The 17,067-nt window shown below is 43.8% G+C and overlaps 1 protein-coding gene and 1 long non-coding RNA gene across 3 annotated transcripts in view; one reads left to right on the forward strand and one right to left on the reverse strand.

The window, feature by feature from the left end:
* Positions 1–913, reverse strand: part of SRPK1 (SRSF protein kinase 1) — a 74,677-nt gene extending 73,764 nt beyond the window's left edge. Inside the window, exons 1-2 of one of the 2 annotated variants that reach the window (XM_010588056.3) lie at positions 829–913; positions 240–300 (exon numbers count right to left, since the gene is read on the reverse strand). In XM_010588056.3, coding sequence (XP_010586358.1) covers positions 240–300; positions 829–841 — 74 coding nt within the window. In that variant the 5' untranslated portion in view covers positions 842–913. Of the gene's footprint in view, positions 1–239 lie in introns of both variants that reach the window. The other variant, XM_064285247.1, reaches the window with a different exon arrangement.
* Positions 1–17,067, forward strand: part of LOC111750178 (uncharacterized) — a 96,697-nt gene that overhangs the window by 796 nt on the left and 78,834 nt on the right. The gene's annotated exons all lie outside the window — the stretch shown is intronic.

The raw sequence follows: 17,067 nt of genomic DNA on the forward strand, positions 1-17,067 counted from the left end.
GGGCTCTGCTCCCTCCAGTGGCCTGTCCTGCAGGCCTTGGGCTGCTCAGGCCAGACCCAGGCCTGCTGTTCAGAAAGACAAGCTCCTTTCCACACCGGAGAGCGACCCTCCAAGGCCGCTCCGAGGCCATGTGGCTAGGGCCGCAGGGTGCCCAAACCCGGCGCAGGTTCAAGATAGGAAACTAGACAGGAGATGCCGGAGGCAATCCAAAGAATGGGTTGTTGGGGTACAAGACTCACTTCCTTTGGGCTTTGTCCTTCTTGGCCTTGGTCCTTTTCTTTCGGGCCTGGAGCGCAAGCACTGCAGGAGAGAGGGATTGATGAAGGGCGAATGTGGAGGGAAGGAGGCGACCAAGGTGAGGGTGGAGACCTAGCAGGGCTGCCAGGCCCGGCTGCGGGGCCTGCCTCGGGGACGGCTCCGGGGCGAGAGCCGCGGCTTCAGCGAGGCGGTCGGCCGGGGGGCGGGCGGCCCACGGGGCGCAGAGCAGCGACCAGGCGGAAGGCGCCGGAGGGGGCTTGGGCCGGTTAAGGGGGCCGGCAGGCTTGGGTCTGCCTCGCCCGCCGAGGGCCGGGCCCCGCGGTGACCACAAGGCTCCGGCCGGCCTGGCGGGGAACAAGGGGCGATGACGGCCGGCGCGGGAGGACGCCCCGGTTGGGGGGCGCGGACCGGCAGCCCAGCAGCGGGGGGTGAGGGGCGTCGCCACCTCAGTGGAGGGGCGCCGCACGCCCGGGGACTCAACCACGGCGGTTAGGCGCAGCTGCGGGCTCTGACCCGGGCCTCGCCCTGGAGGCCGTTGCCCCTCGTGGCGGAGGCCGCTCCACTGCTCACCTTTCCGCTCCATGGCGAGACCGGTAACCGCCAGGCGCCTGCGCACTCGAGCGGCGGCGACTCCGGCTCCCGCCGCGGCCCAAAATCGAGCCCGCGCCCACCCCGCCCCCAGTCCCCGCCCCCGTCCCCGCCCCGTCCCCGCCTCACGTCGCCACGCGCCTGCGTATTGAGCGTGGATTCTACCACCTGCTCCTGAGGAAGGGGGGGCAGTCGGGAGTGGGAGGAGGAAGGGAAAAGGGAGCTCCGGGTTTGAGCGCTAAAGAGGTGTTTGCCACCTAGGCTTGAAAGCTCGGCCGGGTCCGGTTCGTTTGCCGAGAGGGGTTAGGAAAGGCGCAGAGGAGCGCGGCCTTGAGGATTCCCTGCGTGCTGAGTCAGAGCTCCGCAGTCAACTGGGGTGTGCCTCAGTTTCCTGGTGTGTAAAATGGAATTAATCAGACGTGTCCCAGTTCTTTCGCTGACCTATTGTAGGGGCCAGTTGAGATACTATTTAAAGAAAATGGGGGCGGGGGAGGGAATTACATGTGAGAAAGAACAGGAAGTGGGAACACAAAAGAAAGACTGAAAGGAAGTTACCTGTGACCTATTGTAACCTAAAGAACGGAAACTTAAAAAGTGAATTTTTTCTTAAATTTTTAAAGTTTAAATGAAGGCTGTAAAAGGAAAGAAAGCGATGGCAGAACAAAAACGTTTAATGTTTTCTCATTTTACCACTTTCTGTCTTTTCAGCACATTGTAAACAGACTTGTCTTTCATTTATAGTTTTATACTGTCTCAAATGCATTATCTTATTTGATGTTCATGGCAACTTGTAAGGCAAGATACTTAATACTGCCACTACACAAAGAAACTAAGACTTATAATCTCGGTATCCTGACCAAATGACTCAGTCATCAAACCCTTATTGTAAAGCAGATCACAAAGTTTTTCTGTAAAGGATCATATAGTAAACGTTTAGGTTTTGCACACCATGAGACCTCTTTCTCAACTACCCAACTCTGCCACTGGAACTCAAAAGCTGTCGTAGAAAATATAGGCTGGCTTTATTTATGGGTACTGAAATAGGAATTTCATGTAATTTTCACATCATAGGAAATGTTATCCTTCCTTTGATCTTTTTTTCAACCATTCTTAGCTCTAGTCCTTAATTTGTCAACACTTATTGTGAAGTATTACATGCAGGTGCATGAAGACCCTTGACCTAAAAGAAGTTAGACTCTAATGAGGAAAGATAGACAAATCAATTGACTGTGAGAAAGGAAGTTGAAACTAAGTGCTATACCAAAAACCCATTGCTGCCAAGTGGATTCTGACTGATAGCAACCCTACAGAACAGAGTAGAACTGCCCCATAGGGTTTCCAAGGAGCAGCTGGTGGATTTGAACTGCCAACCTTTTGGTTAGCAGTAGCTCTTAACCACTGGGCCACCAGGGCTCCAAACTCATTGCTTTCCAGTCAATTCCAACTCATAGCGACCCTATAGGACAGAGTAGATCTGCTCCACAGACCACAGTACAGCACAAATCAAGTGTGGGGGCTTGGGCAGCACTTACTAAGCAAAATAAGTAATTCAGTCCAGCCGGGGGGAGGCAGTTTTTGAGCTGGGTCTTGGGAAATGTGTCAGGTTTCCATAGCTGGAAAAGGACATGTCAGACATTACTGGCTGAGAAAATCGATTGAGCAAAAAGATAGACTTGGAAGCTTGTGGGCAGGGCCTGTAGCATGTAATGACTAAAGGGCTAAATTGGAAGGTGAGGCTGGACAATACATCTGCCAAATTTGAAACTTAGATAATTAATATCTGTTGCATAGAACCTGCATGATAGCATTTCTGGGCATATTCCCAAGACCCAGCTCAAAAGCTGCCTCCTCCCTGGCTGGACTAAATTACTTATTTTTTTCAGTAAGTCCCACCCAAGCCTGCACACTTGATTTGTGCTTGATTTTTTATAGTACCTGTTGACCAAGGAACACTGCAGCCCCATCTCCTCATCATCCTAAACTGAGGACAAAAGAAGAGTAAGGGCACTTCAGACAGGGATTGGACTGGACTATGGGATAGAAAATTATACTGGTGAAGAGTGAGCTTCTCGGATCAAGTAGACACATGAGACTATGTGGGTAGCTCCTGTCTGGAGGGGAGGTAAGAGGGCAGAGGGGGACAGAAGCTAGCCAAATGGACACGAAAATAGAGAGTGGGGAGAGGTAGTGTACTGTCTCATTAGGGAGAGAGCAACTGGGAGTATATAGCAAGGTGGATATAAATGTTTGTATGAGACACTGATTTGATTTGTAAACTTCCACTTAAAGCACAATTAAAAAAAAAAAAAAAAGGAGAGTAAGGACAGAAGGTGAAGCCCTGGAGCCTGAGGACTCTGATAACCCAGGAAAACTACATGTGGCTCAGAAAAGACAGGAGAGAGCTGGTGACTGAGGAAAAGTCCCAAATCAGGAAAGCACTACCCACCAGAATGTAAACTTCATGAGGATAGGAGCTCTGTTTTTGCCTTGGTATATTCCCAGCGCCCAGTACAGTGTCTGGTACTTATTAGCCCAAATATTTGTCTAATCAAAGAATAAATGAAAATTTTCTCCAAAGCATCCGTGTGGAAACACCTAGCAAATATTGGGGAATTCAGATCTGTAGTTTATGAGAAAGATCAAGACAAGAGAGAGAGACACAACCTGAGAGCCGTGCTAAAATCCAGGTGGGTTACGGCGGGATCCGGTCATACCTGTTCTGATTCTGAGTGACTATTACTTCTCTCTCTAAAAGCTTACAAACCATCTGTTTAATAACTCACTTGAGAATTTTTCCAGAATAAATGTAAAGTTCGCTGGACTGAGTTCCAAGAATTGACCATTTTTTTGTCTTTTTTTTTTTTTCCTGCTTATCTTCATCCTCTTAGCATACTTCCAGCTCTCCACACTTTCTAAGATCTCTTCAATTGTTCGCATAAGCAAGTTTTTCCCCTCCTACTGTAAAACCATCCATTCCTTTGTGCTTCTTGCTTTAAAATGTAGTTTTAAAAATCGCTTCTGGGTTTTACCTTTCCAGAATTTTACCCTTCTTAAAGGTGGTGGCCATCAGTCTCAGCTACTGGCACACTCCCTCTCCCCCAAATGCTTTTCTGCGAGTCCTTTTAAATGTGGAATTATTCAGAGAGCATGAGCAGTTGTATTCTTGGCTACTCACTGTCATTGTCAGAATTTAATGTCTGAAAAGATCCCATTCTTCTTGAACTTAACTTACTTTTTAAGACTGTCCTAGGAGCTTCCTTAATTCTTCTTTGGAATTTTTGAAATCTGATTTTCTGAAGTTTAGGACACGTTTCATTACGCAACATTCCCTGCCTTGCTTATCACAAACTTATACTTTGTCCAAAGTATTGATCCAAATCCAAAGTAGCGCTTCCCTTTTGGCTTCCCCTACGTTTTTCAGGATGAAATGGACAACAGAAGACAGTCAAAGATTAATCAGGTGCTTTATTTCAAATAAAATAAGATTCCCAGTAAAAAAAAAAAAAAAAGTAGATGTTTGCAAAATTGGAGAACACCAACGGAACTCTATCCTGTCGTCATGTGGGATAGTTATATGAAGTATATTGTTGTTGTTCTTAGGTGCCGTATGCTTGGTGAAGTATATTAGGAAAATATAATAACATTCTGTTCTTGAGTATCAGGAAACGCATGGCACACACAAAGGATAATTGAAGAGAGTTTAATGAAGGGACTACCAGTATGCACAGAGGTGTGGATAGTGTTAAGGGGAACCAACAAGGGAAGGTGAGGCATCTGGGGACAAACAACAGCTGGGAGTCTTTACCACCCCTAAGACTAAAACAACAAGGGGATCGAGGGGACCCTTTACCAGAACCCAGTGAGAGGTGTAGCTTTAAGAAACGGCTGCTTGACAGCAGCTGTGCCCTTTGATAAAGGGACATAACCATGGCCCAGCAGGGAAATAAATACCCAGCTGTTATAGACTGAATTGTGTCCCCCAAAAAATACGTCTTGTAAATCCTAACCCCTATATCTGTGAAGAAGGATCGCTGGTGGTGCAGTGGTTAAAGCACTCGGCTCCAAGCCGGTCAGCGGTTAAAATCCCACCAGTCACTTCATGGGAGAAAGACATAGCAGTCCACTTCCATGAAGATTACAGCCTTGGAAACCCTATGGGGTGATTCAACTCTGTCCTATAGGGTCGCTATGAGCATGAATCAACTAGATGGCAAGGGCAATTGGTATACCTGTGGATGTAATCCCATTTGGGGAATAGGTTTTTCTTTGTTGTGTTAATAAGGCCATATCAAGGTAGGGTGTGTCCTGAAGCCTACTTACTTTTGAGATATAAAAGGGCAGATTAGGCCCTGAGAAGCATAAATGGAGGGAAAGACACATGCCACTTGGAGATTGCCAAGGAGTCAAGGAATGTGGAGTCTAAGAAACTGAAAGAGATCTTCTCCCAGAGAAAGCAGAGAGAGAGAGATTTCCCCTAGAGCTAGTAACCTGGATTCTGACTTCTAGCCTCCTAAACTGTGAGAAAATAAATTTCTGTCCTTTAAAACCACCCAGTTGTGGTATTTCTATTACAGCAACTTCTCTCTCCTCATCCTCTGAGGCTAATGCCTCCCATTGGCAGAACCCAACTGGAACTTAGAAGGCAAGAAAGCCTGGGTGATGCAGTCTATACGAGCCAGCTTCCCGTGGCACAGGCTCCACAAGGTGGAGAAGGGTGGAGGGGCAAACAGAGAACATCCAGCACAGCCTGTCTGAGCAGTCAAATCAGGATACACCCAAACCAGCTAGCCCTTTCCAAGCGAGTAAATCAGCCTCTTGGGTCCTCTGATCCCTGGAGAGGCTTGAGAACAGAAGCTGCTGGACGATAGCCCCCTGTCTGGCTTTGCTCTATAAAATTTTAAGCTTCACAAGGAAATTGTGTTGCGGGGTGAAAGGTTGTGGGGAGTAAGTGGAGGAGGAGATAGAAGAATAAAGGGGAGAGGAGAGGATTCTCTGAGAACGGGGTGACTGAGATGGTTCCTGAGGGAGGTAGTGCCCTTGTTGTGCTCTCTGATAGTGCCCTGGAAAGGCAGCAAGGTGTTGCAAACTGACCTAAGCTGATCATGGCCAATGCTTACTTCGTTTTGGTTGATGACAATACCTGCCAGAGAAGTTGAAGGGAAGAGGATTTGCCTCACCTACAACTTCACACCCAGGATGTAGAGAAAACAAGTTTCAGACTAAAATCTGCCACACACATGACCTTTATTCACCAGCAGGCAGGCACAGAACAGTTCCTATGACCTGTTTTGTAAGTCCTTTGAGAACCCCAGCTCCCTGTCCTTTAGGGTGTTTTAGTGACAGCTTGAATGAAAAAAAAAAAAAATTTTTTTTTTTTTTGAATGAAAGGTTGACTCAAATCAGGTGCAACAATATCCCAGAGTTAGGGCCCTGTCTCTCTCATTGTGGGCATCAGGTAACCAGAGTTGGATCCATCCTTGAGTGCCAACCTTGAGGGTGCAGTTTCCTGCTACCCTAAATCCTTATACTCCACTATGCTGTTCCAATCCTGATCAATGCCAGAGATATTAACAGAAATGGATTCTCACTGGTGAAATGAATTGCTTGTTAATTTGGGAATGGATGTTAGAAAAGTGCTGTGATTGGTGAATTTGTTGAAGGCACCTCTGGAGTGGGGCCTTTCTGGTTAGAATAATCACTGACCACCCACTCCTGACCTGGTAACTGCTGATGAGAACGCAAGCGGTACCTGAGCATAGCTTCAAGTAACTGGCACCTATCAAATGTCATGCTGTCTTTGCCAAAAGTTTTAATATGCCAGCCTCTTTTTTTGCAGAAGTGGTTATTTCTTTAAAATGCCAACGAAAAAACGCAACCTGGAAGTCTAACGTTGGGGGAATAGCTAAGTAGCCAGTATATCCCCTCTATGTTAGTTGTCAAAGCAGGAACATGTTGGATCCTATCTAAGATTCTGGAAATACCAGAAGAGCTTTCTTAAACACCCTCACCTAGAAAATTCTTCCATAGCCTTGGTCCCTGTGAGGCATTGGTGGCTCAGTGGTAGAATTCTCATCTTCCATGTGGGAATCAGGTTCGATTCCCAGCCAGTGCATCTCGTGCACAGCCTCTACTTGTTAGTCTGTCATTGGTGGATTGTGAGTTCCTATGATGTTGAACAGGTTTCTGGGATGTTTCTAGTCTAAGATTAGGACCAAAGGCCTGGCAACCTACTTCCAAAGATCAGTCAATGAAAACCCTATGGATCCTAGTGAATATTGAGCTCTTAAAAAAAAAAGAAAGAAAATCATCTAAATGAGACCAAATGGTCAACACTTACCCTAAAGCAAAGATGAGAAGGTAAGGGGAGCAGGGGGCAGGAAAGCTAGAGTGCTAGAGTAATAGAAAGGGAACAACCAGAATGGAAATAAAGAGCATGTTGATATATTGTGAAGAATGTAACAAATGTCACTGAACAATATGTATGGAAATTGTTAAATGTGAACCTATTTTGTTGTGTAAGCTTTCACCAAAAACGTAATATAATATTTAAAAAAAAAAAACCACTATGAATCACAATGGTCCAATCCCTGACTGATCGTGGGAATGGCGCAAGACAGGGCAGTGTTTTGTTCCATGGATGGAATTCCCTTGAGTCAGGGACTGACTCAACAGCAGCTAACAACGACAGCCTTGATCCCAAGGATGAATGCCAAAGTATTTTACAGTAAACTACAAACATCATGAGATGGGGTGCCCCCAGGAGGCTCCCAGGTCAGGCACAGATGCCCTGCTACACTCAACGTTCCCAAGAGGCCACACAGACTTGGACCATAAAGAGAATAGACTGCAGATCAAAAGTTTTTCCCTATTTTCTGAGCAGTAGATAAACCTCCCAGATTCTTGTGCGACCCTAGAGAGAAAAGCTCCAGTAATGACTAAGATTTAATTTCCGCAGCTTGGCAGGCTCAGGGGCAAAGTGAAGTCAATGTAGAAATAACAGAAATGGACAACATGGCTTACACATTTGAGTTCTCATCTCCAGTTGCTGTGCAATGTTGAATCCATTTTCCTTTACCTTACTTCGGATAATTTCCACCCTGCTCAGGGCCTCCTGGCAAACATTTATTGAGTACTCGTAGTACGTGGCAGGCATTGGACTAAGGACCGTGAGAAATAACGAAAAAACACAGTCCTTGCCCTGTAAGACTTAATAGTTAACTCTTCTCTAATATTTACTACTTACTAGACACTCTTCTCGATCAGCCCTCAAATGGTCCCGTGAGATAGGCACTTATCTGTGCTTGACAGATGAGGAAACTGAGGTACAATCAAGGTCATACAAACTAGGCAGAGTTTTGAATCTCGGCAGCCTACCTATGGAATTCATGTTCTTAACCACTACACTATGCCACCTATCCAGTTAACTGGGGGGAGGGATGTGCAAACAATTAAACAATGCACTATGGCAAATACACAAGGTACCATGGGAGCACACACACACAACGCACACAAAAGAGGTCCACTCTGCTGAGGTCTTGAGGATAAATGAGGAAAGAGGCATCTCCTGGATGAGATGACACTTCGGCAGAGTTGGAAACTATAAATAGGCATTAACTGGGCACAAAAGGGAGAAAAGAAAACTAGCTAGAGGAAATAGCACGGCATGTAGGGAGAACCATAAATACTGTAGTATCACTGAAGTACAACGGGGAATAGTTTGCTCCACAAATGATTATTGGGCCCCTTCTATGTACAGGCACTGTGCCTGGTTCTGGGGGTTCAGCAGGGAAAGAGCATCTAGGGAACTTGAACTTGAGCCTTCAAACGTTTTTGCTACCTTATGCACTAAAATAATTTTTAAAAAACTGCCGCCACACAAAACACTCAATAAACTGGGAATTAAGGGAACTTCCTCAACCTAACAAAGGGCATCTATGGAAAACCCACAGCTAACATAGGATTTAAGGGTGAAAGACTGAATACTTTCCCCTTAAGATCAGGAACAGGACAGGAACGTCTTACCACGTCTACTCAACATTGTGCTGGAGGTTCTAGGCAAGAAAATTAAATAAAAGGCAATGGATTGGAAAGGAAATTAACATTTTAAAATTAAACTGTTACATCATAGTTCTGAATGCCATCCTATGGAATTTAAATCCTATAGCAATTTGATGCCCACCTTCATCCATTTAAGGAGCCCTGGGGTGCAGTGGTTAAAGCAATCAACTGCTAATTGGAAGGTTGGTGGTTCAAAACCACCACTCTGCAGGAGAAAGATGTGGCAGTCTGCTTCCGTAGAGATTTACAGCTTTGGAAACCCTGTGGGGTAACCAGGAGTTAGAACTGACTCGACAGCAGTGGGTGGTGGGTATCGTCCATTTATATATGTAAAAAAAAAAAAGGTAAAACTCTTTTTAATCATGAGAAATTTTAAATTATTCCTTTTTCTCCTTGAACTTACATTTTAGTTCTTTTTCCCCTTTACAGAAGTTTATCGTCAGGTAATATAATATTGTGCTTGAAAATCTTTTATTGATCATCTTATAATACTTCACCACAAAAATGTACGTTTACATTGAAATTTAATTTGTAACAGTTCCTGGAACCATAACCCTCTGAAAAAATTTCTTCCCTATTGTTACAAGTATTATTATTGCATGATTAATCAAAACAATATATAGCATAATTTTTGATAAATGAAAGTTTATTGCACATGAATCTCAATGCAATCAATGGTAAGTGATTTTTCTCAACGAATCCTGCTATTCCTAATTTTTTTTGGTTAGTTTTTCTATACATACATAATAGCTGAGAAAACTCATTCACATAAAATAAGTGGATGGGAACGGAAGGTTTTACTGTAGCAGTACCATCCAATTCTTTGACCCTCTTCCGAACCACGTGCCCAGATCACATAGTAATCATTACCAAAGCTTATTTTAATGGCGCATCAGCTAACAACTCCACGAGCCCCTCTTTGGTTTTGTTGAAAGCAAATAATTGGAAACCATCTGATTTGCAAAAAGACGTATTAGTCAGTCATTTAAGTCACTCATTTTTTCAATCTAGCCTCCAGAATTCCAATATGTGCCTTCATTTAGACCCCTGGGAGGTTTTTACACATCCTTGCAATGCACTCCCGAAAGATTCAGTGGGGAGGGAAAAGAGGCATTTGTTTTTGTTTGTTTGTTTTGTCTGCCTCTACCGCTCCGGGAGTGAGAGTATTAGTGATTCAGTCAGTGGTAGCATTCTTGGCTTCCATGCAGGAGGAGATCCTGGGTCAAATTCCCAGCCAACACACCTCACGTGCAGCCACCACCCATCTGTCCATAGAGGCTTGCGTGTTGCTATGATGCTGAACAGGCTTCAGCAGAGCTTCCAGACTAAGACGGATTAGGAAGAAAGGCCTGGATGCCTGAGGTCACCATGAGTTGGCAGCCAACTTGATAGCAGCTAAATTCTCCACTACTTCTTGAAAGGATAGTTCCATGAAGGCACACCTTTTTTTTTTTTTAATTGTTGTTGAAAATATACACAGCAAAACAAATACCAATTCAACAATTTCTACATGTACAATACAGTGACATTGATTACATTCTTCAAGTTGTGCAGCCATTCTCATCCTCCTTTTCTGACTTGTTCCATACCTGTTGACATAAACTCACTTCCCCCTAAGCTTCTTGTCTAACCTTTCTAGTGGCTGTTAACAATTTGATCCCATATAGATAGCTAAAGTTTATCCTTTATTATGTTCGCCTTTCTTTTTTTTTAGCATTTTATTGTGTTTTAGGTGAAATTTTATACAGCAAATTAGGTTCCCATTTAACAATTTTTATACAAATTGTTTTGTGACATTGGTTACAGTTTTTACAATGTGTCAGCATTCTCATTATTTCCATTCTGTTTATTCTGTTTCCATTGATCTAGCTTCCCTTCCTCTTCATGCCTTCTCATCTTCCTTTTGGGTAAATGTTGACCATTTGGTCTCACATACTTGATTGTTTAAGGGGATACACTACTCATGGGTGTTATAAGCCAATCTATTATTTGGCTGACAGGTGACCTCCAGAAACAGTTTCAGTTCCAAGTTCAAAGTGTATCTTAGGGTGATAGTCTCAGAGGTTCCTCTAGTCTCTCTTGATCCAGTGCTTGCCTTTTTTAGGAATTTGAAATTTGTTCTACATTTTTCTTCCATTCTATCCAGGACCTTCTATTGTGTCCCTGGTCAGAATGGTCGGTAGTGGTAGCTGGGCACCATCTAGTTCTTCTGGTCTCAGGTTAGAAGAGGTCATGGTTCATGTGGGCTCTTAGTTCTGTGGACTAGCTTCATCTCTGAGTCTTTGGTTTCCCTCATTCTCTTTTTCTCCAGAGAAGTAGAGACCAATAGTTGTATCTTAGATGGCTGCTCGCCAGCTTTTAAGACCCAAGATGCTATTTACCAAACTAGGATGTAGAACATTATTGTTACGATCTATGTTATGCCAATTGACTAATTTGTCCCACCGGGCTATGGTCCTAAGCCTTTTAACCCAGTAAACCAATCACATGAGTTACTTGGATATGTCAAGTAAGTCTCCATAATTATGCCCTCTATGTGGGTTTTTTTTTTTATGTGCTTTATTATATGTATGGATAGATATGCAGTACACACAAGCGTGTACATACATGTGCCTGTAGCTACAGCTGTACATGCATGTGCATTTACTTGCATATGCCTTACTATACACATATATGCATACGTATCTACCTATGTAACCATATACAAAAAGAAGCCCTGGTGGCCCAGTGGGTAAGCGTTTGGCTGCTAACTGAGAGGTCTGCAGTTTGAACCCACTAGCTGCTCCAGGGGAGAAAGATGTGGCAGTCTGCTTCCATAAAGATTTACAGCCTTGGAAACCTATGAAGCAGTTCTACTCTGTCCTTTAGGGTCACTATGAGTTGGAATTAACTCGATGGCAGTGAGTTTGAGTGGGTTGGGATACATAAGAATCACCTGGGGATACATAAGAATCACCTGGGCATCTTGTTAAACTGTAGATCCTGATTCAGTATACCTGGGGTGGAAAAGCAAATTCTCAGCAGAAGTCAAACTGGAACAAATTGGCTAGTTGAATGCCATTTTTCCAAACCCTATCTGTCCTGTCAATGAGAATAGTGCAAGTGTAGTCTACAGTAGTGGTTCTCAACTTGACCATGCACCAGCATCACCTGGAGAGCTTAAAACAAGTTCTGATTCAGAAGGTCTGAGGTGGGCCCAAGAATTTGCATTTCTAGCATGTTCCCTGGTGATACAGCTACTGCTGGATACTTTAGTCTTGCTATTCAAAGTGTGTCCAAAGACAGCAACATGGGCACCACCTGGAAACATGTTAGAAATGCAGAACCTTAGGCCCCACTGCAACCTACTGATTCAGAACCTGACTTTAACAAGATCCCTAGGTGATTCATATGCACAGTAGTGTGTAAAAGGCACTGGTTTAGAGGAATGCTCTTGAGACTCCAGGTAAGCACAGAGTTGGAAGCAGGCAGAGAGCGACCACTATCTCCATCCTGCCAGGGACACAACAGGAAGCCAATGTCTTCAGAGCCAGGGCTTCAGGCTGGTTTGTTCCAGTTAGAACCCCTGCTGAGAATTTGCATTCCCCCCCCCCAGATATACTGAATCAGAATGTACATTTTAACAAGATCCCCAGGTAACAATGTATGATAAATTTTGAGAACCACTGCTCTACTAGTGGTTCTCAGAATTTGTTCCTAACCAGCATCATTAGCATCAACAGGGAACTTGTTAGAAATGCAAATTATCAGCAGAGGTTCAAAGCCCTGTTGACAACAGCCTCCTCATCTCTCTACTCTGCTTCCACCCCTCCCTTCCCACACACTCACACACACCACAGCCAACCACTACCAGTGAGTAATAATCTAATTATCCGTCTCTGCCAAGGCCCCCACACAGGCACAGATGTCTTACTGGGGAACTTCCTTATGGGAGCAGACTGCCTGCTGGTTTTAGGCTTGATGTTTGCTCTTCTGTTCCCCCACAGGTACGCACCTGCCGTGGCTGCCCCAGTCCCATAGCTGCTTGTTAGGTCCTCCTTGGAGAAAGTGGCCATATACTCCCTTGGCTTCCAGAATCTTCTTCCAGAACCTAGAGTCCAATAAGATTGTTTTGTCTTATTGTTATTAGGCGATGACAATCACCATGATGCAATGCCATTATGCATCACAGACAAAATTAATCATTTATAATCTATGTTATTTCAATGCAGAGGAATGAGAAGTCATCTTGTTCAATAGCAAGAACAGAAACACATCATTTAGACTCTCCACCCTGAGCCACACAAGGTCTTCATGTTCAGGGCTTTGCCTCCTACAGGAGCATATGGACTAAATGGGAAAGGTATGGGTGCCCCTCTAAGGGGTTAGAGGTCCTTGCCAAGCACCCCGTTAACTCCTCAGCAATCCCCAGTATGTCTAGGTCACCTAGGCTTTGGTCTACACCTGTGTTGAATTTACTTTTTGTTTAGTTGGGGCATGTGAATTACTTACTGCTTTCTATTTATTAACTTATTTAACCCTTGTAATAATCTTGGGACGTGGGCACTTTTTTTTTTTGTTGTACTTTAGATGAAGGTTTACAGAACAAACTAGTTTCTCATCAAACAGTACACACATTGTTCTATGACATTAGTTAACAACCCCTCGACATGTCAACACTCTCCCTTCTCAGCCCTGGGTTCCCTATTACCAGCTTTCCTGTTCCTTCCTGCCTTCCAGTTTCTGCCCCAGGGCTGGTGCACCCCTTTAGTCTTGTTTTGTTCCATGGGCCTGTTCATTCTTTGGCTGAAGGGTGAACCTCAGGAGTGATCCCATTACTGAGCTGAAAGGGTGTCCTGCGGCCATACTCTCAGGGTTTCTGTAGTCTGTATCAGGCCAGCAAATCTGGTCTTTCTTTTTGAGTTAGAATTTTGTTCTACATTTTTCTCCAGCTCTGTCTGGGACCCTCTATTGTGATACCCATCAGAGCTGTCAGTGATGGTAGCCGGGCGCCATCTCATTGTACTGGACTCGTTCTGGTGGAGGCCATGGTAAATGTGGTCCATTAGTCCTTTAGACTAATCTTTCCCTTGTATCTTTACTTTCCTTCATTCTTCCTTGCTCCTGAAGAGGTGAGACCAGTGGAGTATTCTAGATGGCTGCTCACAGGCTTTTAAGACCCCAGACGCTATTCACCAAAGTAGAATGTAGAACATTTTCTTTATAAACTATGTTATGCCAGTTGAGCTAGATGCCCCCTGAGACCATGGTCCTCATAGCCCTCAGCCACATGGGCACTATTATAATCATGATTATCCCCATCTAACCTATAAAGAAACTGAAGTCTAGGGATATTATGTAACTTGCATAAGGTCACATAAGGCCACACGGTTAGTAAATGGCAGAGCCTGTATATGAACCTAGAGTCTACGTGTTTAACCACTACACTATACCACCTCTGCAGTTCTCTAAGTTTGTTCATAATTGTATCAGATAGGACTTAAACTCATAAGGGACAGGAGCCATAGTTCTTGTCCTAAAGTCTCTTTTTCCTCTATCATCCTGGTCACCTTTGTTCTTGCTGATCCTGCAGGGCAAATTTATGGACTTGGAGCCATTGCTATACTCCAAGAAGTCCAGAACTTTCTCTCATGTCACTATAAGACCCAACTTTGAGGAAAACAGATAAAACACTTGAAGGCAGAATTTGATATTTGTGCAGCCATCTCCTCGTCTTCTTCCTTCTCTCATCCATCCATTCAACTATTCAAGAATACTATACTGTACTTGTACCCCATTCTAGGTAGAGTTGAAGTCATTCTACCATCTCTCCAGGAGTTTACAACATAGTGATATAGACAAACATGATAGCAACTCGAATACAAAGTAAATAGGGCATGTGTCCCCAATGTGTCTGTCAGTTTGTTGTACTGTGGAGGCTTGCGCATTGCTGTGATGCTGGAAGCTATGCCATTGGTATTCAGATACCAGCAGGGTCATCCTTGGAGGACAGGTTTCAGCTGAGCTTCCAGACTAAGACAGACTAGGAAGAAGGACCCAGCAGTCTACTTCTGAAAAACATTAGCCAGTGAAAACCTTATGAATAGCAGCAGAACATTGTCTGATATAGTGCTGGAAGATGAGCACCCCCCAGGTTGGAAGACACTCAAAAGATGACTGGGGAGGAGCTGCCTCCTCAAAGTAGAGTCAGCCTTAATGACATGGATGGAGTAAAGCTTTTGGGACCTTCATTTGCTGATGTGGCATGACTCAAAATGAGAAGAAACAGCTGCAAACACCCATTAATAATAGGAACCTGGAATGTACAAAGTATGAATCTAGGAAAATTGGAAATTGTCAAAAATTAAATGGAAAGCATAAACATCGATATCCTAGGCATTAGGGAGCTGAAATGGACTGGCACTGGCCATTTTGAATCAGACAATCATATAGTCTACTAGGCTGGGAATGACAACTTGAAGAGGAATGGTGTTGCATTCATCATCAAAAAGAACGTTTCAAGATCTACCCTGAAGTACAACGCTGTCAGTGATAGGATAATATCAATACACCTAAAAGGAAGAACAGTTAATACGACTATTATTCAAATCTACACACGAACAACTAGGACCAAAGATGAAGAAAGAGAAGATTTTTATCAGCTGCTGCAGTCTGAAATTGATCGAACATGCAATCAAGATGCATTGATAATTACTGGTGATTGGAATGCGAAAGTTGGAAACAAAGAAGAATCAGTAGTTGGAAAATATGGCCTTGGTGATAGAAACAATGCCAGCGATGGGATGAAAGAATTTTGCAAGACCAACGACTTCTTCATTGAAATACCTTCTTTCACCAACATAGATGGCGTCTGTACACATGGACTTCACCAGATGGAACACACAGAAATCAAACTGACACATCTGTGGAGAGTGATGATGGAAAAGCTTAATATCATCAGTCAGAACGAGGCCAGGGGCCGACTGTGGAACAGACCATCAATTGCTCATATGCAAGTTCAAGCTGAAATTGAAGAAAATCAGAGCAAGTCCACGAGAGCCAAAATATGACTTTGAGTATATCCCACCTGAATTTAGAGACCAACTCAAGAACAGATTTGACGCACTGAACACTAGTGACTGAAGACCAGACGAGTTGTGGAATGGCATCAAGGACATCATCCATGAAAAAAGCAAGAGGTCACTGAAAAGACAAGAAATAAAGAAAAGACCAAGATGGACGTCAAAGGAGACTCCGAAACTTGCTCTCAAATGTCGAGCAGCTAAAGCAAAAGGTAGAATTGGTGAAGTAAAAGAACTGAACAGAAGATTTCAAAGGGCCTCTCGAGAAGACAAAGTAAAGTATTATAATGACATGTGCAAAGAGCTGGAGATGGAAAACCAAAAGGGAAGAACATGCTTGGCATTTCTCAAGCTGAAAGAACTGAAGAAAAAATTCAAGCCTTGAGTTGCAATAGTGAAGGATTCCATGGGGAAAACATTAAACAATGCAGGAAGCATCAAAAGAAGATGGAAGGAATACACAGAGTCATTATACCAAAAAGAATTAGTCGATGTTCAACCATTTCAAGAGGTAGCATATGATTAGGAACTGATGGTACTGAAGGAAGAAGTCCAAGCTGCTCTGAAGGCATTGGCGAAAAACAAGGCTCCAGGAATTGATGGAATATCAATAGAGATGTTTCAACAAACAGATGCAGCGCTGGAGGTGCTCACTTGTCTATGCTAAGAAATATGGAAGACACCTTCCTGGCCAACTGACTGGAAGACATCCATATTTATGCCTATTCCCAAGAAAGGTGATCCAACTGAATGTGGAAATTAAAGAACAATATCATTAATATCACATGCAAGCAAAATTCTGCTGAAGATCATTCAAAAATGGCTATAGCAGTATATCGACAGGAAACTGCCAGAAATTCAGGCCAGTTTCAGAAGAGGACATGGAACCAGGGATATCATTGCTGATGTCAGATGGATCCTGGCTGAAAGCAGAGAATACCAGAAGGATGTTTACCTGTGTCTTATTGACTATGCAAAGGCATTCAGCTGTGTAGATCGTAACAAACTATTGATAACATTGCAAAGAATGGGAATTCCAGAACACTTAATTGTGCTCATGAGGAACCTGTACATAGATCAAGAGGCAGTTGTTTGGACAGAA

Source organism: Loxodonta africana, chromosome 1, assembly GCF_030014295.1.
Source record: "Loxodonta africana isolate mLoxAfr1 chromosome 1, mLoxAfr1.hap2, whole genome shotgun sequence".
NCBI lineage: Eukaryota > Metazoa > Chordata > Mammalia > Proboscidea > Elephantidae > Loxodonta > Loxodonta africana.